Source organism: Chlorocebus sabaeus, chromosome 25 (genome assembly GCF_047675955.1).
Source record: "Chlorocebus sabaeus isolate Y175 chromosome 25, mChlSab1.0.hap1, whole genome shotgun sequence".
Classification (NCBI taxonomy): Eukaryota; Metazoa; Chordata; class Mammalia; order Primates; family Cercopithecidae; genus Chlorocebus; species Chlorocebus sabaeus.
Window position 1 is genome coordinate 52,453,147 of NC_132928.1, and position 25,048 is coordinate 52,478,194.

General features: G+C 41.6%; 1 protein-coding gene across 1 annotated transcript in view; it reads right to left on the reverse strand.

The window, feature by feature from the left end:
• Window positions 1-11,891: 11,891 nt before the first annotated feature.
• BRINP2 (BMP/retinoic acid inducible neural specific 2) overlaps window positions 11,892-25,048 on the reverse strand; it is a 112,864-nt gene continuing 99,707 nt past the window's right edge. The window contains exons 5-8 of the mRNA XM_007989390.3: window positions 23,237-23,342; window positions 20,414-20,650; window positions 18,053-18,275; window positions 11,892-16,437 (exon numbers count right to left, since the gene is read on the reverse strand). Coding sequence (XP_007987581.2) covers window positions 15,321-16,437; window positions 18,053-18,275; window positions 20,414-20,650; window positions 23,237-23,342 — 1,683 coding nt within the window. The 3' untranslated portion in view covers window positions 11,892-15,320. The remainder of the gene's footprint in view (window positions 16,438-18,052; window positions 18,276-20,413; window positions 20,651-23,236; window positions 23,343-25,048) is intronic.

The following is a 25,048-nucleotide window of genomic DNA, read 5'->3' on the forward strand; positions in this document are numbered from 1 at the left end:
GATGATTCGTGATGCTGAGCATTTGTTCAAATGTTTGTGGCTGCTTTTATGTCTTCTTTTGAGAATTGTCTGTTCATGTCCTTTGCTCATGTTTTAATGGGGTTATTTGTTTTTTACTTGTTTATTTAAGTTTCTCACAGACCAGTTTCTCTGGATATTAGATCTTTGTCAGATAAATAGTTTACGAATATTTTCTCCCATTCTGTAGGTTGTCTGTTTACTTGTTGATAGTTTCTTTTGCTGTGTAGAACTTTTTAGTTTAATTTGGTCCCACTTGTCAATTTTTGTTTTTGTTGCAGTGGCTTTTGGGGACTTAGTCAAAAATTATTAGCCAAAGCTGATGTCAAGAAGAGTATTTCCTAAGTTTTCTTTTAGTTTGAGGTCTTACATTTAAATCTATTATCATTTTGAGCCTTTTTTTTTTTAATGTGGTAAAAAGTATGGTTCTAGTTTTCATCTTCTGCATATGGCTAGGCAGTTATCCCAATACAATTAATTGACTAGGAAGCCTTTCCCCATTGCTTGTTTTTGTCAGCCTTATTAAAGATCATATTATTATAGATGTACAGCTTTAATTATGAGTTTATGAGTTTTCTATTCTTTTCCATTGGTCTATGTGTCTGTTTTTGCACCAGTACCATGCTATTTTAGTTACTATAGCTTTATAGTATAGTTTGAAGTTAAGTAGTGTGATGTCTCCAGCTTTGGTCTTTTGCTTAGGATTGCTTTGGCTATTTGGGCTCTTTTTTGGTTCCATATGAATTTTACAGTAGTTTTTTCTAATTCTGTGAAAAATGATGATGGTAGTAGGATAGAAATATCATAGAATCTATAAATTGCTTTGGGTAGTATGGGCATTTTAATGATATTGATTCTTCTAATCCATGGGCATGGAATGTTTTTCCATTTATTCGTGATATGTTTGATTTCTTTCAGCAGTATTTTGTAGTTCTCCTTGGTTATCTGTATTCCTAAGTATTTCATTTTCTTTGTGGCTACTGTAAATGGGATTGTGTTCCTTTTTTTTTTTTTTTTTTTTTTTTTTGAGACGGAGTCTCGCTCTGTCACCCAGGCTAGAGTGCAGTAGCCGGATCTCAGCTCACTGCAAGCTCCGCCTCCCGGGTTCACGCCATTCTCCTGCCTCAGCCTCCCGAGTAGCTGGGACTACAGGCACCCACCACCTCACCCACCTAATTTTTTGTACTTTTTTAAGTAGAGACGGGGTTTCACCGTGTTAGCCAGGATGGTCTCAATCTCCTGACCTTGTGATCCACCCGTCTCGGCCTCCCTTGATTCCAGTCTCAGCCTGGGTGTTGTTTGTGTATAGAAATGTTACTCATTTTTGTACATTGATTTTTTATTCTGAAATTTTACTGAAGTTGTTTATCAGTTCTAGGAACCTTTTTTTGGAGTCTTTAGGGTTTTCTAGGTATATATCATATTATCAAAGGAGAGAGATAGTTTGACTTCTTCTTTTCCTATTTGGATGACTTGTTTATTTCTCTTACCTGATTACTCAGTCTAGGAATTTCAGTACTATGTTGAATAGGACTGGAGTGGGCATCCTTGTCTTGTACTAGTTCTCAAAGGTAATGGTTCCAGCTTTTGCCTTTTCGGTGTGATGTTGGCTGTGGGTTTGTCATACATGGCTTTCTAACATATCAATACTAATCCTGTATGTAAATGGGCTAAATGTTCCATCTAAAAAAAAAAAAAAATGGTAAGCTGGATAAAAGAGACCCATCTCACATGTGAAAACACCCACAGACTCAAAGTAAAGGAATGGAGAATGATATACCAAGCAAACAGAAAACAAAAAAGAGCAGGAATTGCTATTCTTATATCAGTTAGAACAGATTTTAAAATATTAATTAAGAAAAACAAAGAAGGGCATTAAAAATGATAAAGGACATAATTCAACAAGAAGACTTAACTTTCCTAAATATATACACACCCAACATTGGAGCACCCAGACTCATAAAACAATGTTTTTCTTGTCTTACCAAAAGACTTAGCCACACAATAATCATGGGAGACTTCAACACCCCACTAACAGTGTCAAACAGATCATTGAAGCAGAAAACTAACAAAGAAACTCTGAATTTAAACAAGATTCTTGACTAATTGGACCTAATAGAACACTACAACTACAGAATTACAGAACACTTCACCCAACAACACCAGAATATACATTCTTTTCATCTGTACACAGAACATATTCTAAGATTGACCACATGCTCAGTCATAAAGCAAGTCTCAACAAAGTAAAAAAAAAAAACAAAAAAAAAAACTGAAATCATACCAAGCATACTCTCAGACCACAATGCAATAAAATAGAAATTCATATCTAGATCTCTGAAAACTACCCAAATACAGGGAAATCAAACTTTCTCCTGAATAATTTCTGGATGAATATTCAAATCAAGACAGAAATAAAGAATAAATTTTGAAGTTAATGAAAACAGGAACACCACTTACCAAAATATCTGGGATGCAGCTAATGCAGTATTAAGAGGTAAGTTCATAGTGCTAAAATGTCTTCATCAAGAAGTTAGAAAGATCTCAAATTAACAATCTAACTTCATACCTAAAGGAATTAGAAAAAAGGAACAAACCAACTCCAAAGCTAGCAGAAGAGAAGATGTAACTAAAATTCAAGAAGAACTGAGCAAAAGTGAGACCAAAAAATCTATACAAAAGATAAAAGAAACTAAGAGTTAGTTCCTCAAAAGAACAAACAAAATTGATAGAATGCTAGCTAGATTAACAAAGAAAAAAAAGAAGAACCAAATAAACACAATCAGAAATGACAAAGGAGACATTACAACTTTGCATTTCTGATCCCACAGATTACATAAGATCCTCATAGACTACTATGAACAACTCTATGCACACAAATTAGAAAATCTAGAGGAAAGATATAAATTCCTGGAAATGCAAAATCTCCCAAGATGGAATCAGGAAGATATTGAAACCCTGAATAGATCAATATCAAGTTACAAAAGTGAATTAGTAATAAAAAACCTACCAACCAAATAAAGCCCCAGACTAGATGGATTCACAGCTGAATTCTACCAGAAATACAAAGAGCTGATACTAATCCTACTAAAACTATTCCAAAAAATTGAGGAGGAGGGGCTCCTTCCTAATTCATTCTATAAAGACAGCATCAGCCTGGTACCAAAATATGGCAGAGACACAATGGTAAAATAAAACTTTAGGTCAATATACCTGATGAACATAGATGCAAAAATCCTCAACAAATACTAGCAAACTTAATCCAGTAGTACATCAAAAAGTTAATGTACACCAATCAAGTAGTCTTTATTCCTGGAATGCAAGACTGGTTCAACATACACAAATCAATAAACGTGATTCACTACATAAACATAATTAAAATAAAAAATCATATAATTATCTCAAAAGATGCAGAAAAAGCTCTCAAAAAAAATCCAATATTCATTCATGATAAAGACAGTTAACAGATTAGGCACTGAAGGAACATACCTCACATTGGTTTCTTACCCTGTAGAATAAGAGACATTATAGTAGGGAAAGCCAAGTGGATGTCTGTGAATCTGTGCCCTCATTCAAACTAAGACAGTAAATAAAACATTAATACTGCAACCAGGGAAAATGGTAGAGATTAGTGCTAACTTAAAAGGTGCAAAGAATTCAAGGGTGATGGTTTGTATCAAATCTCTATTCAATTAACCAGAATGGACCCTACTAAAATGGAATGAATCACAGTTGGATGAATTACTACTGCAAACTTAATCAAATAGTGGCCCTAATTGTAGCTGTTATGCCAAATGTAAATTTACAAAAGCTGATTACTGCAGCCTCCAGTCTGCAGCCTGACTATTGATCTGGTAAGTGCATTCTTTTCCATCCCTATCAGAAAGGAGAATCAGAAGAAGTTCACACTTGCGTGATAAGAACAAGAGTATACAATTATGATCTTGTCTCAGGTTGTTAACACTTTGACTCTCTGTCATAATATTACTAGAAGGGAGATGGGGTGTCTGGCATTCTTCAGAACATTACACTGGCCCAGTATCATGGTAGTCAGATCACATTAGCAAAAAGGGGCAAGTGTATTGGAAGCCTGGGCAAAGCACATATGCTGCAGGAGGTGGAGATTAAAGCTTCATAACTCAGCACATCAATAAAACTTTCAAGGGTCTGCTATGGTTTGAATGTGTCCCCCCACAAATCCATTTGTTGGGAACATAGTCTCCCATGCAAGAGTGTTAAGTGGTAGGACCTTTAAGAGGTGATTATGTCACGAAGGCTCTGCACTCATGAACGCAATAATGTCATTACTGCAAGAGTGGTTTGGTTATTGCAGGAGTGACTTCTTAATATAAGAATGGGTTCAGCCCATCCCCCTTCACATTCTCATGCTCTTCTACTTTCTGTCATAGGATAATGTAGCAAGAAGGCCCTTGCCAGATGTGGGCCCCTTGATTTTGGACTTCCCAGCACCCAGAACTGTAAGAAATAAATTTATATTAATTACAAATCATCCAGCCTGTGGTATTCCATTATAGTGGCATGAAATAGACTAAGACAGAGTCCACTGTTCTGGAGAATACTAGGATATTCCCTCCAAGTTAAATTAAAAGTTGTTGCACCTTACACCTCTCACTACTAAAAAAAAAATAGCACAAATATTGATAGTTTATTCTGGTTCAGAAGGGAGCATATTTTATATGAAGGAATACTGCCCTAAGCCATTTGCTGGATAACACAAAAATCTGTGAGCTTTGAGTATTGTTCAGAGCAGGAAAGAGCTCTCAGAAGAAGGACAAGGCTGTGGTAAAAATGATCTTGACACTTGAGCCATCTAACCTAGGAGCACCTATAGTGGTAGAGACATCAATGACAGGAATCATCATGTATAGAGTTTATGGAAAGCCTCAATAGAAGAATCACACTGTAGAATTCTGGGTTCTGGAAAAAGTCCATGCCATCTATAACAAAGAACTATACACCATCCAAAATTAGTTCCTGTTGTGATACTGGGCCCTAGTAAACACAGAGCTTTTGATCATAAAGCACCAAGGAACCTTATGGGCGCCAGAGCTACCTATTACTAGGTGAGTTGAGTCAAAGCCATCCCATCATAAAGTGAGACCAGTCTTGAGCAATCCATTCTAAGATGGACATGGTACAGCCAAGATTTGGCACAAGCAGGGCTGGAGAGCATAAGTAAGCTAAGCAATATTTGACACACAGCCCCATGCCATCCCTCACTGTTGCACTAGCATTTCTCTCAAGGCTCACACATATGGCTTAATAGAAGGGCCTTAACAACCACCTAAAAGAGAAGTAAAAAGGCCAAGCTTTATTTATAGTGAGCTTCAGACAGATAGTGATGAGGGAAATCCTCCCAATGGGCAGAGATCTAATGTAGTGTGCTATTGGTCATCAACTTTGTGTTGAAAGAACAGTGGCCAAAGGCAGAAATACAGATACATGAACTGCTGGGCAATGATGAATGGCTTGGTTGTTTGGTCAAGAACATGGAAAGAGAAAGATTAGATGAGCAGAGACAAGGAGGTCTGGGAAAGAGACATGTGGATAGATCTATGGAAGTGGACGGGAAGTATGAAGGTTTTTGAACTGCATGGTAGTGCCCACCAGAGAAAATCTATTATAGAAAAGGTATTAAACAACTAGATGTAATGACTTGGTCAGCTGATGAAAGCCAATCCCTTTTGTTGGCAACTCTGGCGCTGGTAAAATGGGTGCATGAACTAAATAGCTACATGGCAAGGATGGAGACTATGAATGGGGTTCCCATTTATTAAGCCTGATTCATTTACTGCTAGTGTACAGTGGTCCTTGGGGACAGCTAAGAATGTTGGAAGTGGGCTAAGATCTTTGAACAAATACCCTGGATTATTAATTGTTCTCATCCTTTTACCATATTAGCTTTTGAGTGCCTTAGTGCTGACAGTAATATTTTTTGTAAGCCAGTTTGACTCTACAGTAAAACAATTCTCTCAGATGCTTCTAGTAAGAATATAAGAAAGAATTTCTCCTGCCCCTACTCTGAAAGCAAGAGCCAGAATACATTGGCCAAAGGGGGGGCATTACATATGAAGGGCATAGCAAAATTATCTACAATAGGGGATGATATGATCTTGTATATTGAAAACTCTAAGGAATTCACATACAAAAATGCCCTAATGAATGAGAATTAATAAGCTTAGCAAGGCTGCAGGATATAAGATCAACATACAAAAATTAATTGTAGTTCTACACATAAACAATGACGGGCGGATCACGAGGTCAGGAGATCAAGACCATCCGGGCTAACACGGTGAAACCTCGTCTCTACTAAAAAAATACAAAAAACTAGGCGGGCGAGGTGGCGGGCGCCTATAGTCCCAGCTACTTGGGAGGCTGAGGCAGGAGAATGGTGTAAATCCGGGAGGCGAAGCTTGCAGTGAGCTGAGATCTGGCCACTGCACTCCAGCCTGGGCGACAGAATGAGACTCTGTCTCAAAAAAAAAAAAAAAAAAAAAAAAAAAAAAAAAAAAAAATTAACAATCTAGGGAAACAATTTCATTTACAGTATCATCAAAAAGAATAAAATACTTAGGAAGAAATATAACAAAAGAAGTATAAGAGTTGAATACTGAAAACTATAAACCATTATCAAGAGAAATTAAAGACTTAAATCAATGGAAGGACATTCTGTGTTCACGGATCAGAAAACTTAATATTGTTAAGATAAAAACAGTCCCCAAATTGATTCAAAGATTCAACACAATTGCTATTAAATCCCAGCTGTCTTTGTTTAGCAGAATTTGATTAACTAAACTTAAAATTTATATGAAAACGCAAGGGACCCAGAATAGCCAAAAAATCATGACAAGGGGAAACAAAGTTAAAGGATATACATTTCCTCGTTTCTAACTGTACTACAAAGATACAACAATAAAGACAATACCTTTTTGTACTGGTATAAAAATAGACACATAGATCAATAAAATAAAATTGAGGGGCCAGAAATCAAGCCATACATTTGTGGTCAATCGATTTTGATACAAGTGCCAAGACAATTCCACAAAGGAAGAAGCCTTTTCAACAAATGGTGCTGAGACAACTGGACATCCACATGCAAAATAATAAAGTTGGACCCCAATCTAATACCATATATAATAATTAAAACAAAATGAATCAGAGGCCTTAAACTAAAACATAAAACTATGAAACTCTTAGAATAAAACATAGGCATAAATCTTTGTGACTTTTGATTTGGCAATGCTTCCTAAGATATGACACCAAAAGTATAAACAGCAACAAAAGGGTACAAAAATTGATCGTCATCAAAACTTAAAACTTATGGTCCAAAGGGCACTATCAAGAAAGTAAAAGGAGCACTCAAACAATGGGAGAAAATCAAGACCTGATAAAGGTCTAGTATGCAGAATATATAAAGAAAGAATATATAAAGAAAGAACTCCTACAACTGAACAGTAAAAAGAAAAGTAGCCCATTTAAAAAGATGAAAAAATATTTAAATAGACATTTTTTCCAAAGAAGATATACAAATGACCAATAAGCATATGAAATGATGCTCAATATCATTAGTTGTTAGGGAAATGTAAATGAAAACGACAATGAGATACCATTTCCCACCCACTAGGATGGCAATAATCAAAAGACAGATAATGACATGTGTTGAAAAGAATGTGATAATGGGAGTGTAAAATAGTGCAGCTGCTTTGGAAAATGGACTGACGGTTCCTTAAAATATTATAGAGTTCCATGGTGCCCAGTAATTCTATGTTAGGCATATACCCCAAACAACTGAAAACACAAATGTTCATAGCAGCATTATTGATAATAGCCAAAACGTGTAAACGATACAAATAACCATAATCTGATGAATAAATAAGCAAAAATGTGCTATATTCATTCAATGGAATATTATTCAGTCATAAAAAGGAATGATATTATGATGCATGCTGCAGCATAGATGAACCTTGAAAACATTATACTAAGTGAAAGACAGCAGACACAGAAGGCCACATAGTGTATGACTCCATTTATACGAAAGGTTTGAAATAGGCAAATTCACAGAGACAGGAAATAGAGATTGCCAGGGGTTGGGGGCTAGAGAAGAATGGGGAATGATTGCTACTGGGTATAAGATTTCTTTCTTGGGTGATATAAATGTTCTGGAATTGGATAGTGGCAATCTATGCACAGCATTTATAATAAAAATTACTGAATTGTACACCTTAAAGGGGTGAAATTTTTGGTACATGAATTATATATCCATAAAGCTGTTATTTATAAAAGAGGAATGAAATGAAAGGCATTGGCCCAGTAGGCTGGGTATGGAATGTGAACATCAGGCTGACTTATCATTGTGTCTAGGAATATGTGCCTAGACATAGGTGCTCCCATTGCTTGGAACATTATCCTTCACCTTTCAGCCTATGCACTTCTTATACTTCTATTATAACAGGAATATAAACTCTGCTTCCCTTCCGTCTGTATCTAAAAACCTTATGGCAGTACTGCACCCTGGTTCCTCATCAAAGAATTCAACCAGGGATTGACTGCAATCCGGCACTTGCCGTAAGTGCACTTAAGATGTGCTATTTGAAAGAGGCAGTCTAATGGGCATGTTAACTAGCCATTTTCTTAGACACTCCAAGCTCTATCACTGTAATAAGCTGTATCATCAAAACAATGTTCCCAGGCCACATGACCCAGCAGGGCACAGCATAACTCATTTCAGCAATGAGTTATGCTGTAATAGTATATTCTCTGCTTTAATAGAGGGTCTACATAAAAAATATCCATTTCAATGGCTTATCTGTGTCTTCCACGAAACCGTAATTGAAGAGCCGTTTCATTACATTATCCGATGACTCTTATGTAAGGGCCCAGATGATAAATTCCTCTTTGCTTCCAGGAAGTTTGCTTCTGCAGGTAGATAATATGGATGTTTCCTTTCCTTCCCTCCCCTCCCCTCTCCTTCTCTCCCTTTCCCTTCCCTTGCCTTTTCCTCAAACATAGAAACTATCTAACAGAATGAAAAACCCTACACTTATTGAGCATGTGCTCTAAGCGTGCCCCTGCTCTTTATATGTTTTATCTTATTTTACCATCACAATATCCTAAGAGATACATACTTCATTGCTGTTCTTTTACAGATGTGCAAACTGAGGCTGAAATAAATTAAATGATATATCCAGCCCCTCACATCTTGTAAGTGGCAGCGATGGGGTTGAGTCAAAGCAGCCTGACTCCAGAAAGCATGCTAAATCCTGTTCATTCTTTCACTTAGCCATGGAACTTCCCCACAAGTTTCATTTTCTAAGTCATCTGCAAACCTTTAGAATTAAAAAAATGTACATACTCCACCCATGTTTGCGTTGTTTCCCACAGCTCCTAGCTGAAAATGCTTAATAAATAATTTGGATTGATTCATTCTTCTAAGTCCTGAAATCTTTGGAAGAATAACCCTACAAAAATTCTGGCAGTTGTTTTTATTAATGGTGCGAGGGTGGTAATCACACAGGTTGGAGGAGAGAAGGATAGAACTGAAAACAAAACTAATTCATTTCAGTTTTTAGATGGGGTGCCTAGGGGGTACATGGCACCTACGCAGTCTAAAGTCTGGGAGTTCTGGGTGCTTGTATGTTGTTGGTGTGGATTTAATCACCTCATCTGATGTATGTTTTCATAGAGTGACAGATACTTGCTGTTCCACTTCTGAACATATTTGCTTTGATACGCTTGGGGGAAAAGACCTCTATTCAGCCAGCGTGATTCAGCCAGTCCATGGGGCTGCTTATCTTTAAACACACATTGATAAGCAAGCTAGCTCAGAGCCCTCAGAATTTTGACTTAGTTAAGTTTCCTTTCTTTTCTCTCAGCTCCCTATTCTCACTCCATTTGTGTAGGTCAGACACTTGGCTTCTCATTGGTTAAGAAAATAAAGGCCAGTAGAGCACCAAGATTTTCATAAGCAAAGTCACCACCTCAGAGCCAGCAATTGACCCTTTGTTTTCTTAGCGTCTATCCTTCCTGTGAAGCTCTTACTTTTGAGCCCTGAGTACTGCAGGAATATAACAGCATACTCTCCGGGAGCTTGCTCCTCAAAGTGTGGTCCATGGGCCAGCAGCATCAGCATCACTGGGAGCTTGTTAGAAATGCAGAATCTAGGGCCCACTACAGACTTAATGCATAAGAATCTGCAGGTTAAGTCAGCGAAGCACTGGTTACACAACACTGCACCTTAAGGAGTGGAGGCATCTCATCTACCAAACAGAGCTCCCATGGAAGTCCCACAAGTATTCCTCGAACTCAATAACGAGTGCTAACTTGGTGCTCAGGAGTCAGAAATCAGGGCACCCAACACGTAGTGCATGGCTTCAATGGGGGTCTGCTGCTGTTTTTGCTCTTTTCTGCTCTCTGAGAAGGGATGCACTTGTTATATTTTAAGTCTTTCCCTCTACTGAGATGTAAAGCATCTGGATACTTGGGACATTGCTCCCGCTTTATTAGAAGGCTCACAACAAATACCATTAGAGTCTCTTCCAGGGAGTGACATGCTCTCTTTCTATGCTCCATCAATACCTTGTACGTCCCTACTAAGAATGTGCCACTCTGAATTGTTCATACATCCCACTGCCCCGCTCTCCACCCCACATCATATTGCACAATTGTTTCTGGTCTGGAAACATGTTTTATAGAGTTTTGAATATCCTGCACCTAGCCTAGTGCCTATCACTGAAGGAAGGAAGGAAGGAAGGAAGGAAGGAAGGAAGGAAGGAAGGAAGGAAGGAAAGAAGGAAAGAAGGAAGGACATGGAGTTTCACCCTGTCGCCTAGGCTGGAGTGCAATAAATAGTGCAATCTTGACTCATTGCAGCCTCTGCCTCCCATGTTCCAGCGATTCTCCTGCCTCAGCCTTCCTGGTAGCCGGGATTACAGGCACACACCATCACGCCCAGCTAGTTTTTGTATTTTTAGTAGAGAGGGTTTCACTGTGTTGGCCAGGCTGGTCTCGAACTCCTGACCGCAAGTGATCCACCTGTCTTGGCCTCCCAAAGTGCTGGGATTACAAGCATGAGCCACCAGGCCTGGCAAACTACTCAGTTTTTTCTTTTTTCTTTTTTTTGGTAGAGGAGGGGGAATATAGTCTCACTCTGTTGTCACCCAGGCTGGAGTGCAATGGTGTGATTTTGGCTCACTGCAACCTCCGCCTGCTGGGTTCAAGCAATTCTCCTACCTCAGCCTCCCGAGTAGCTGGGACTATAGGCGTGTGCCACCATGCCCGGCTAACTTTTGTGTTTTTAGTAGAGACGGGGTGTCACCATGCTGGCCAGGCTAGTCTCGAACTCCTGACCGTGTGATCCACCTGCCTGGGCCTCCCAAAGTGCTGGGATTACAGGCATGAGCTGCTGCGCCCAGCCAACTTCTCAATTTTTTAACCTCTTTTTCCTCATGTCAAAAATGAGATTGTTTTACTAGATGACTTCTAAAAATCTTCCAACTCTAAAAATCTAATTTTCTATCTTGCCATTGGGTTAACTTCTAAGACTGATTTCTTTTTCAGGGTATTTTAGTTTTCATGCAGAATATAATGGCCAAAAAAAATAAAAAAGAGACTTTTCTGAAATGCAAAAGAATAAACCTATCTGATGAAATTACAGACTTTCAAGTGGCATTTTGGGACAGGATATCATGTAGGCAACATATTCTGTCTACTTACAAGGCAGCTTTGCCTATCATGACCACTATTTTTATATTTTGATAAAGAAAAAATAACACAGAAGAACTGGAACTAAACTATTAGTAATACCCAGTATTGGAAGTGATCTTCATTTATGTTTTTGGCTGTTGATGCATGCGTGTGCTTGCAGAGCATAGCAATATTTTATTAGCAGCAGGTATTAAATATATTATTTAGTATTAGAAATATTAGTCTCAAGTATTAAGGCAGATTAGCATTTGATGTATTAGTTCTTTGGGGTTACAATTAAAACTTGAATTCCTAATTGTTACTACCCAATGCATAGTAGGAAGTATATTGTGATTTTGCTCTTAATTCCACAATGAGTTCACCAACATTGACAATCCAGTACTAATTCATGACAATTCTTTATTTGTAACTGTGTCTGTGAATAGGTGGTTCACATATTTTGGTTATTATAGACTTTAAAGTTGACAGTTTCAACTGAGGACAGCCTTTTCTTATTACAGCATTTCTTAGCCAAGCTTTCTGAAAAAACTCTGTGCTAAACTCATGGTTTCAAGCCTTTGAAAGCCTCTTAAAGGATGCTACTCATCCCTTACACCCCCTCTTCTTCCACCTGTGTTCTAGAAGCAAAGTCTTTGGCCTGCTCCTTTGACATAAGCTCTTCTACACCAAGCAACCTATCACTGTCCCAGAACACACAAATCAGACATCTATCACAGGTAAACAGATGACTAGGTCAAATATAGACATTTCTACCTCTGTAATTAATATTTGTTAGGCCCTCTATCAATATGATACTTGCATCTGGAATCAAAGGCACCACTAAATATTTACCAATGTGTAGTAATACTTTTAGGTGGAGTTGGTACCCTAAGCTTCATAGTTTAAACCTCCAGACAGGCAAGATCCAGACAGGCAAGATGTGGAAAGCTTAGGAAATGGATGCATATGTTCCCTAAAACCACAATACATCACACCATCATCTTCCTGAAACCCTCCCAAGACAAGAGATCTCGTATTTCTGAAATAAACAGACACAGCATCCTTACTAATAACTCCATAGGTGCAATTTTCTCCCAGTCTGGTCGCTGATACAAAGACAGATGGCTGAGGTTTCCCACCCCTCACCACAACTGTGGGAATACCCTAGGTGGGATGTGAGCCCTCATGTGATGACTCTGTTCCCACTAGGGCAGTCACGCTTGTGCTACGGAGACTCCACACTGCTTTGTGCACTGTACATTCTCAATGGCTGTCCTCCCCACTCTGAGTACTGCTGTGCCTGGCAGTTGACAGTTTGCTAAAGGTGCACCTTTAATTAATGAGTAAGAGTCCCTGTCCATACTCCTACTGCCTGTAGACATACACTTTCAGAGCGCTAAAATTAGACTCCGGTATCTACCACTCAAACCCCATCACTGGAAGGTATCAAAGCCTTCCCACCACTTGTCACCCCCTTCCCACCAAAAGCACCCTCATCGGTTACATCTCAACACTCCCGCTGATGGTGTCATCTGCCTATTCCATCTCCCATGGGTGAGGAGCTCTGCACAAACTTCCCAAAGCAAGCAGTGGCTTTAACTAGAAATAGACAGCCAATAACCGTGCTCACCCCAGATCATCCTATCACTCTGTATTGCTACCCTGGAAGCCTTCAGAAAAGTGATGAAGAAAGAAATGCCCCAGGCTGCTTATCTACCAAGGATTTCAGTTTCTTATAGGTTGAAAGACCATGCAATGATTAAATATAATGTCAAATTCTTCCGCATGCAATAATAAACACAGAAGGCCCCCAGGCAGAGAGACATAATCATCATCTCATTGTCTTCCGTTTCACTTTATGCCAACTGAGATATATACCACAGGTAGGAAATGAGATACTTCATATTTATGTGGTGACTCTCTCCTGAATAAAATGGGGGTTGTCATGCCTATGCATTGTGGTTGGAATGTGAAGCATAGACAGAGAAGTGATTCTCCAAAAGAGATGCTATGAAGTGATTCTCATACCACCTGGAGGGAGGCACTAGGAGAAAAGGATGCATTGTTCTGTGTCCTGTATGTCAAAGCTGCTATTTGGTTGGGAATGTGGTAATCAGACAGAATGGAGGGAGCCGATGCTACATTTCCATCTTTCCCAGTTTTCTCTGGGAAAGGGTGATCCCAGACCATGAGGTGCAGTGTATGGGAAATTCTCCTGATGTCTGCAGCAGTGTCGGCAAACAGGAGCCCCTTTAGCAGGACTTTGCCCAGTGCAAAGACTGCAGTTCCTCTTCGAAGCAAGGCCTTTTTAACTACTCTCCCCATCATGGGAAATCCTGGTTTGAGGACCCATGTTAGCCCTCACACCTAGAGAGAAGAAAAGGTGGTGGGAGTGTAGTGAGATAACCTTCTGGGATAGTTCTACCTCACTTCTCATTTATTCTCTCTCTCTCATACACCCCTCACACCCCAGTCAACACAGGCACTCATTCCCTTGTGTAACTTGCGTATCTGTCAATCAACCAGCCTCCCACACAGTACTATCTCTGCTTCATGGACACTCTTGTCTCATGCAAATAGCAATTAAAAAGAAAAATCCAGGTAACCCAGGGAACGACACCCTTTTTTTCTTTTTTCTCTCATTTTTCCCACTAAAAAAGGCCTTTCCAAAAATATATTAAACCAGGTAAATGTTTACTTAGATGTTCAGGTGGTTGGAGCAGATTGACAAGGAAAACAATCACAAAATAAATAATTTTGTTTTGTTTTGTTGTTATTTTTTTTAAAAAAGAACATTTTCCTACACATTGTCTCTCTCTCTCTCTCTCTAACTTGATAGAGCTGCTTTCTTGGACAGAGAGATGCTGTTGGAAAGGAGCTCTGAAGGAACCACAAGGGGAACTGGTAACAATCCAGGGCCCTGAAACTTGGTGGGGGGAGGAGGCAGCAGAGAAGGAGGAGTAAGGGAGGGGAACAAGGAGGCCGCTGCCTGCCCTTGGCACTCGTTCCTCTGTTGGTTGTACTTCTCATGTTTCCCAGTCAGCATTTGGGAGGGCACAGAGGAGGCAGCATACAAAAGTAAGAACCAATGTCAGGATTCACAAAACAACAACATTTTAAGAAATCTGGTTAAAAAGAATACAAAAGTGACTCCACAGAGGGGGAGGAAGAGCTCCGACCCCTCCCATTGTTGTCCCCTCTTGCTTTCTTGAATGACAAGAATCACTTTTAAGGATTTTTGTTTGTTTCATGGTTCGGCTGGTTCTTTTTCTTAATCTCTTCCTTGGCTCCTTTCTTTCAATTGCATTCATTTTAGAAAGCACCGATCGACTTTACAGATCCGAGGCTGCTGAGCTGTAGCCTCCCTGTGCCTGTGTGTGTGTGTGTGTGTGTGTGTGTGTGTGTGTCTGTGTACGCGTGTGTGCACAGTAGCTGTCTCTCTCGTCTGCTTCAGCTCAAGCCTCCAGGTCCCATCTGCTGGATGCTGAAAGTCTCGTGGTGGGAGCATACCCTGTTGGCACTAAGGTGAGGGCTTAGATTATCTTTGTACCCCAGATTCATGGATTGCCTCCTTGCCCAGTGCTGAAGTGGGCCGCCCATTAGCTACAGAGTTTGCCGGTTTCATATTCCACAGGGTTTGGCAGCTTAGAATTGAAAGCCCTCAGGGAGGACTGGATCCTGCCCACCTCATTGTTGGCCAGCTTGAGCCGATGCCGGAGCAAGCAGGAGAAAAGGTCAAGTCGGACTTTGCCAGGTGGAGAAAGCTGGTTCACCCGGTCCCTGAGCTCAATGAGCTGCAAGAGTGCAGAGTCCTGGGAACCTTGAGTATATGGGTAGTCCAGCTGGAGAATTAGGTCCCGGATAGCATCTGGGTCAAAGGGCAGGCTGTAGCCAAAGACCTGCAAGGTGTTAATTTTCATGTAACCCAGATTCTTAGAGGGATCAGTCATCTCCAGGGGTTCATAGTAGATTGTCTCATTGGAGCTGTCATCCAGGGACTTGATGCGGCTCCGTAGGTAAACATGAACTGTCTCAAAGAAAGTCTTCCACCTATTCCCCAAGGTGATAGTCCAGTTTTGGCACTGGGCAGCTGCATCCACGTTAGTCCTTTCCCAGTCAGGAAAGCTGCCCTCATTCACAGGCATGAACCAGCTCTCAGAGTGGCTGCCCCCAAAGGGGTTGACATAGATGGCCATGACAGGCTCCAGGGTGCTGTTCTTGGTGAGACAGATCTGCAAGGACAAGGCCAACATCACGTGCACCAGCCCAGGCTTGTACTTGTTGCTCTTCAGGGTGAGCAGCATGCGCTTCCTCCAGGAAGGGTCAAACCAGCTGCCCAGCCGCATGTCATTGCTGATGAATATGGAGTGTACCTCAATGCGGCTATCCTGCTTCTGCAGCAGGTACTTTAGCTCCAGGTCCTGCAAGTCTGTCTCCAGCCCAAGAAAGTTCTCCAGGGACTCAGCCACCTCTGGCCGGCACAGCCCCTGGGCCAGCACATAGCCTGGATTGCAGCTCCCACAGCGTGTGCTATTGTCTGGAGCACAGTGGGCACACGCGGGCCCTTCGCCCAAGGCGCATGGGATGGGGCCCTGGCAGGAAGATTGATCATAAGGGCAGGTGCAGCTGTGGCTCTGTTCCAGGAAAGTGCCAGGAAAGGTGCTTTCCCCGCAGTAGAGGAGGGATTGGATTCGGTTCCACCAGTAGGACAAGGACCTTTGGGAGCAGAGATAAAATGAAGTAAGAGTGAACAGAAGTCACACACTGACACCCTCCCTAAGGGTAGCAAGACATTGACCACTAGGCATGGAAGGCAATGAGGAAGATAAAATCCCTGAGATCTCTGAGTGGCGGAAACTCTACTTTACTACTTTGGACTAATTGAGCAAAGCCTAGAGTTCTGTGTCTGATGGGTCAGCACCAGAAATACTGGACACCAAACTTGTACTGAGAGCAACTAGGTTCATCTCTCCTAAGTCCTACTTCATTCCCTTATTCAAAAACCTACGGAGGATCTCCAGCATCTTTTGTGTCAAATCTGTTTTCAGTCTTCTAAATAAGATGGCTCTTCAAATCTTCTAACTTCTTGCCAACTTTCATTCCCTCTTCAAGGTTTCTGTCCTTTCTCTTCTCTCTGCTCCTCTCACTCCTCCACCAAGAGCAGAAATTTTCTATGGCTGATTCTCTTGAAATTTTGATTTTAGCTCTTATGTTACCTCTTCAAAGAAGTCTACCCTGATGTCCCTGCCAGAAGAACCACTGCACTCACTCTCCATCACATCACCCTGTTTTATTCAATCCATGACAATTATCAGTATCTGAAATTATTTATTTATTGTTTACTTGTTTATAAACTGCTTCCCTGTTAATAAATACCATGAAAGCAGGAACACTGTCTTGAGACCAACCGCTTCTCAGAAATGAGAATTGTTTCTATGCATGGTAAGCATTTAATCATTATTTGTTGAAAGAAGAATAAATGAACTCCTCTCAAAACCTCTTCTTTGTACGCTTCCCTTCTTACCTGTGCCTCTGATAGAGCTGCACCACTGGGTTGCTGGCTGTGAAGGTGGCCTCCTTGACTTGGAAGACTGTCCTACCTCACGTGTACCAAAGCAATTTCCCTCTCTTCCAAGACTTCCTTCTCCAAGGAAGCTTTCCTTTCTGGTTTTTACCTCTAGGAGACTATCCCTTTGATTTATGTTCCACCACCATAAATTTAAGTGGTTGCCACATAGTTATAATTTTCTAGTTTTTATGTTTCTGTTTGTTAAATCTTTCCAACTCATGAATATCCCTGCAGCTTAATAGTAAGGCATGGAATATGGATTCAAAAACTTGTCAAATATGTAAATCAATGAGTGGATGAACAAGTGGATGCCTGTAATGATACAGCCCCACTCTATCCCTGAGGGTGCAGGTCTCCACTTTCTTTCCTCCTGTGACGCAGAGTAGAATCATTTGTTTGACTCAAGCCAGTGTGTGTGTTTTTCATCAGATGCAATAGCTGGATGAAATTTAACTCCATCCCTTTCTTTCTTAGACTTATTAAAATGGAAATCAGTAAATGAGAATTAGAGCATTACTAGAATAACATTTGAATCAACTATAATTTAGATGAAAGTAAAATCAGCCCATCTTTTTTTTCTCTGTCTCACTTCAGACACAACTCACAGCTGAGAATGACACACATGAGTAGGCTGAGATAACTGGAAGGCTATGTGTGAGTCACCACTCCCAGATCCCCTACATTGGACAGAGGGTTCTCCTTGGCCTCAGTAGCTATCAGGGGAGGTGCTGAGCTCTGCTCTAGCATCCGGGGGGTGCTCACCTCTCCTTGGGCAGGCGGAAGCGAGGCTGGCGATGGCAGCGCTTGCAGAGGTTGAAGAGCCGGCGGACAATCCGATGGGTCTTTTTGAACAGCATTTTCAAGCCAGCTCCTAGCTGCTGGTAGCGGTGCTGAAGGCTGGTGTCCATGGCCCAGAACTGGGAGATAGCTGTGGAGTTCAGGAACCGGTCATCGGGCAGCCTTTTCAGCAGGGCCTGGAACTCTTCTGTGAACAAGAACGCAGGACCTGAGCTGAGGGGCAGCTATGCAGAGCTCTGGTAGGGACAGGTGGACACTGCCCAGATCCAGGGCCCTTCAGTTACTGCATGAGGAAGGAGGCTGCACACCCATTCTCCCAGGTGCTTTTTAAAAAATCAACACCTTTATTGAGAAATAATTAACATGTTGTAAAATATGGCCTCGGGAATTTTGTCATCTTTTCTACCCCTATGCCTCTGAATTTCAAAATAGATCTCTGCTACCCTCAGAGGGGCCAGAGCTCCTGCTATTGCAAATGACATTGGGTGCATCTCTTTCCCCCTTTATACTTCCTTCTGAGACATCCATGACACTATCTCAAGGCCAATCCTCTTCAATAGCGCCACAACACCCATATGGAACATGTGGGGCCCTCATGAAGGTCAGTGTGCACCCAGACTGGCACAAGTAGGCCCAGAGAAGATGCAGCACCTAGCTCAGAAATCTTTCTAGAAATCCTCCAGTCCCTGAGACCGGCCCCTCCCATCCATGTCCTCCTCTCTGACTGTCTAAGATACTCTTCTTCTCTTTTCAGCTTCAGCTCTTGGGCAGATACCCATTCTGCCCTACAGCAAATTTAGAAGCGATCTGCCTTCTGCTTCTAAGTTCCTGCTGAGTCTAGGTTCTCCTTAGAGCTTCCTGGGCACACCATGGCTTCTGAACTCATGCTCAGGTTTCTGTGCATTACTCTGCTTTTCCTTGGGACCTGCAGCTGTCAGGTCTCCTGGTGGAGGTCTAGAGAGCCCTGATTTATTCATTAGCAGTAACTCATAGTAGTAAAGGCCCAAAGTCATGTTACAGACCATAACCCACCACCATAGCCCAAAGCATGGGGCTGGGGACTGGAATGTGATATTCTCCTTAGCTACTAAATGCCTTGTCCAGGACTTAAAATGGCAACCCCTGGGGCCTCAGCTCATTTTGATTTCTCATATACCTGGTTCCTCATTTCCCCGGAAGACTGGAGAAGCATGCCTAGTAATGGCACTAACATCTAGTATGTGCACAGTTAAAACATTTGAGTATATGGAAGAGCATGCAGAACAAAAAGACAAACTCCCATGTGTCTGCCATTAGCTTTTGCCATTCTGCCATATTGGCTTCAGATTTTTTTCTTTAAGAAATAAAGCAAACAAAATATACTGCACAGGAGGGCCCTAAACTTCCCTTTCTCTCTATCCAGATATAACCACTCTCTTGATGTTTTCTTTTCCATTATCATATATTTTTAATTTTTTTACAAATATAGTTATCCATAAAAGTATCATGCATTAGGTATCCTGTTTGTAAACATTATATAAATGGTATTAAACATGTATTATATTTAATAAATTATAGTATTATATGAAGACATTATATAAATATATATATATAATGTAACCTTTTTGTCTTGCTTTGTTTTATTTAATATTATGTTTTTGAACTATATCCACATAAATATCATTCATGTAGTGTTGAAATGTGCAAATATACCATGCAGAGTTATTTATACATTGAATTCATCTACATGATCTCATGTGAGCCCTCCATTCACTATTATCACCCTCCCTCTTTTTCAGGTGAGGAAACTCAGACCTTGAGAAGCTGCACGGCTAATCCAAGGTCATAAAGTTTGTCAAACCAGGCAAGGATGCAAAACTAGTTCTCTTGAATCTGGGTCTCAAGGTAACTGATATTAGCTTTAACAGCAACAAACAACAACTGAATTGTATTGGATGTCATCTAGAACCATTCTATGCACTTCATTTATTCAACAGATATTTATAGTGAACCTTATGTGCAAGCATTGCTCTAGGCACTGTGGAATCAGTAGCAAATAAGACAAACAAGGTCTATGTCCTTAATTACGTTTATCTTAGTTTTATTAAGTCCTTAAAACACACCTATGTAAATGGACATAATACCAATGTCCTAGAAAAAACTGAAACCACTTGAGCCTCAGGGTGGTGATATAACCTGGTTGAGGTTACAGACCAGTAACTGGCCATGTCAGGATCCTCATGAGGATCCTCAACTCTCAAGTTTTGTTCTCCCCATGTTCTTGCTCTGCACCTCACAGCCACCTCTCATTGACAGGGAGGAATTCTGGGTCAGCTGGCTGCTCACCTGACTCTTCAAACTGCCGGTTGTGAGTGGCCCAGGAGTCTTGGATCTGCAGCAGGCTGTCCTCCATGGCCTGGATGTCAGCATCAGGGCAGTTGCATTCAGGGAAGGTGGGGCTGCACTTGCACCAGCAGTCATTCTCCTTGCAGACGAGCTCACCCTCAGAGCTGCATGTGATGTAGCTGAGTGCTGCGGCTACAAAGCGCTCACGCAGATACTCAGGCAGCAGCACCTGAAGGCCTGGGGAAAGGAGGTGTCAAGGAATCTCTGGGAAGAACCAGTGAGGACTCAGTTTTCCATGCCCAAGGCTGCAGGAACCCCAGCTGGGGTTCTGCTGACTTGTGCATCCTGGGTCCAAGCATGGTCACCCCAGGGCCTGATCCTGCTGAGCTTGTTGGGAGAGAAGGCTACTGCTGCCCCAGTGACAGATGGGGGAGGATCTGAAAATGCAGATGGGAACATCAAAGCCCAAGGCTTAGCCAAACCCCTCAGATCAGCCAAATTGAGAGCATGCATATCATAAGCACAGGCTTATTGGCTACACATCAGCATTTCTGGGATGGAAACGGGAAGATGTTTCAGATAAAAGAAGAGCTTACAGCCCTCTTGGGCGAGAAAACAAGGTTTGATGGGCTTTTTGCCCTGCCTTCTGTAGCCATCCTCCTGTTTATAGCTTAACTCAGATTAGCAGTAGGCATCCTAGGACATCGTTGAATTCTGACCCTTCTGGGCCTTCCACCCCAGCCCTGATGACCAGGGAAGCTGTCCTGGTTAAGAGACAGGAACAGATATTGTAGGTATACAGTGTCCAGGTACTTTTTATATATGATTGCAAATAACATTTGTGCTCATACTCAGGTTTTTATAAGTAAGGAAATCCAAGCCCTAAGACCACAGTGACCTGCCCAAATCACAGCACTCATAGAATCTGCTTAGTTTCAGATCCTGCCCTTGTCTCATCAGCTAATACTATATAACTGGGACTGCCTGTCCTATTTCAATAGGATTTAACTCTTAAGAAGATTTGAAGATGGGATGGTGGTCAATGCCCTGAGATCAGTCATGCCTGGATAGATATGAATGGCTCTCAGCTCTCTTCCAATTAGCTTCTGATCTTGGATAATGCACTAAATTGCTCTGAGCTTTCCACCCAACTGCAGTAACTACCAGTTTACCTGCAGCAGAACATACTCCTAGTTGGCTTCAAGCCACTCACAAGGCGGCTGCTGGAAGCTTACCAAAGGATGAACAAAGGGTAGGCACGCCTTTGGATGCAGTCTGGGCCACGTTCGAGGTCAGATCTGCAGGAGGCTCCCCCAGTAGGGACATTGTGAAACCTTGTGCCAGGAAAGTGAGGAATATGAGAATTTCTGGATATGGTGAGCTCCTCTTTCCTCAAATGTCTGCCAGCTGTTTATTTTTAGGCCCTTGACCTTGTCCTTGGCAGGAAACCAGAGAACTCAAAGTATGTATCCCAGTCTCAGCAGACCTCAAAATATAACTTAAAATTGCCAGCAGCAGTGGGTGTTTGTTGTTCTTTCTTGAGGTCTACCTCCAATTCTGAACTGCCCCTAAATTTTCCTTTCTTGGCACTGTGCCTACTGTGGCATTTGAGTGGTTCTCCTCACACACCCCATCCACATGCTTGCTTTCAGCACTCACCCTTTCCAAGTTCGTTCCTTTCACCTCCCCCATCACATCCCTCCTCCTCACCAGAACACTTCCCATGCTATAAAATAAGTGCCCCGAGAAATGTCTGCATGAGTGATGGGCTATAAAATTAAATAGCATAAACTATTCCAAATGAACAACTAGACATTTTGAACTTCACTCACTGCTACTTTCCAGACACAAACCCAGCCCATCCAGGGACCTCAGTGAAGAGGAATGCTAATTGCCTTAGGTAGCTCTAAATAAATGAGTTTTTAATCCTCTTTCTTATATATTTCTTTATTCCTAAAGCATTGCTGGGTCACATTTGACTCAGGTTGCCTGGAATTTGTAATCGTAGATCCTGGGTGAGGGTTATTGATTTTGTAATGCTGAGACAGTAATATCTTAAACAGAGTACAATTCAGTTAGGCCTTGAGAAAAATAAAGTTTTCCCACTGAACCAGTTTGCATAGCCCTGCCCCCAGGATGTCTGTGGGGAACAGAGAGCAAGAGATGCACGTCTGCCCTTAGCCCCCAACCTCCAGAGTTAGTGTGGTTTTCTTTCCCTTTTCTTTCACAGTTTTGCTTGTTCTGTCTCAAATCAAATTCTTATTCTTCTCAAACTCATCTCCTGACTTGAATCACCCATTTGCAAGATCACAGACAGATAACAGAAAGCAGGGGCCACCTTCAAACTGTGGTTCCAGTAAGTAGTGGTTCCCCACTTTGTATAGCTCTTAATTGAGCTGGATGGTAGTCTTATAACCACTCTGTAAAGGCCAGCTATTCCTCAATGTGTCTTTGGGATAAAGCAGAGAGTTTTCTGGGAAATGAAGATCGTTGAACTAGGTAAAGGCTTATAAGGATGGGTATGCTGTTCCTTATAGGATTGTGACAGAGGACTTGAGATGGAATGTGAAGTGGGATGATTGAGGTGTCATGTGATATGAGCAATAGATCTGGGGTATAGGGCAAACCATACCAGAAAGTTTCTTAAAACATGATGGGAAGTTGTTAAATACAGGTCCCAGAACTTGTGGTAGTGCTTGTCTTAAGAAGGTTTGATCAAATGGAACAGGCAGAATTTTATCCTGCTATTTGATCTAGGTTTTTTTTGTTTTTTGTTTTTTAATCAGATGTGACAGGTATGAAAACTATCACAGTGCTGCTTACCAAGTAACTGCACTTTGTTCTCCGGACTCTGTACCAGGACAGAACTGACTGAGTCCAGATTGTCATAGTTGCTGCAGCCCAGAGGACCGGTCCTGGTCTCGGTGACCTAGAGAAGGAAGGAGTAGGGAGTGGGTTTAGATAACAAGTGGAGACTCCCTTTGTACTTCCCTTCTCCAGCTGCTCCATCTCCAGCTCCACATCCTGTCCTCAACCAGCTACAGCAGTGATATGTGCCTTTTCGTACTCCAGAGGTAGAAAGTCACTTTCTTCCTTGTCCTGAGGCAGTGAGTGTCTGTTACATATGGCTGGCAGCAGCAGTTGTATGTAAGTGAGAGCCTTTCAGAGAGAGCCAAAGGGAATTTGTGTCTGGAAAGGCAGAGAATGCTGGAGAAGGAGTGAAACCTTAAGCTCGAGTCACCCCTTCTCCCTCCAGAAGAAGGCAAGAGGCCATATGTGGTCCCTGTCAGCCTGCTGGCAAGCCCAGCTGCACCCACGTGATGTGTTACTCACATTCTTTATGGATCCTAAAGATGAAAAGCACTAGAGAAATATGAGTTATGAGTATTAGTATTAGTATTAAACATTTAAGTCCCACCTCGGCACTGAGACGTCCTTAGAGAAAATCAGCCATGGGCTTACTGCATATTTTAATACATATATTAAATATACATAAACTCTTATAGCCATGTAATATTCCAAAACACCATAGAGTCATTTTAAAATATTATAAAGTTGGCCCATCAGTTTTCCCTGATGTTTAAAGTATAAGATGAAAAATGGGAAGCTTTAAATGCACTGAAATAATTATGTAATAAGAATGATGGGGACCCGAGGCCCTTTCTTCTCAGGATCTCTGAAGGCTTTGCCAACAATCAGTCAACGAATCAAGGAGTATTTATTGAGCAGTCACTGTTTAATTCCATGTAATTCTTCAAACATTTATAGAGCACCTTTCCTGAAGTTCATCGTGGAAGCCCACTCTGACACCTGTGACCTCCTCTTCTGGTTTCAGCCCCCCTTGCTTTGCAGTAGGCACAGGAGTTGCAGTTTTGCATCCCTTTCTGCAAGAATGTGATCCATGTCTGGATCCTACACACTGTAGGCTCCAAAGAGGGAAGCTCATGTTTATTTTGCTCACCATGTTGTTGACAGCAATTAACAGTTTCTGGCACATAGTAGGTACTCAATAAACAAGAGAATGCATGTATAATATGTTCCAAGCTTTTCAGGGTAGGAAGGTGTGTGCGACAATGTACACATCGTGTACTGCATCCTCCAGGAGATCATAACCTGTGGGGGAAGTAGGTGCCTACACAGCTGACTGACAGACATCCAAGTCACGGTAGAAGCCCGCATCATGATGAGCTCTAAGGAAGCACAGCTCTAAACAAAGGGAAACAAGAGAGGAAGTAGCAGAGGAGGCACCATCTGTGTTGGTCCCTAAGGAGAAGTAGGGAGTGGACAGGTGGGAAGAGAGGAAATGTACTACGAGGAAAAGGAGAAGGGACAGTGTGATCTCTGCAGCACACAGGCTTGGAAGTGCATAGTGCATGTGTCTAGCTCCCTGCCTTGTTACCATGGTGAATATGAAAGTGTAACGGACATTCTTCAAGGGAGTTTAGTAGACCTAGGTTTAAAAAACACACATAGAGCAGAGGGATAAAGTGAGAGATTGCGTGATGCTGAGCAAAAACAGTCAGGAGAGAGGCAGGAGGGATTCCTGTAGCTTGAAGTAGTCCACGAATGCTTTATGAAGGAAGTAAGCCATGAATTCATTTTCAAGAATGAGTAGGGGTGGCAAGGAAGGGAGGG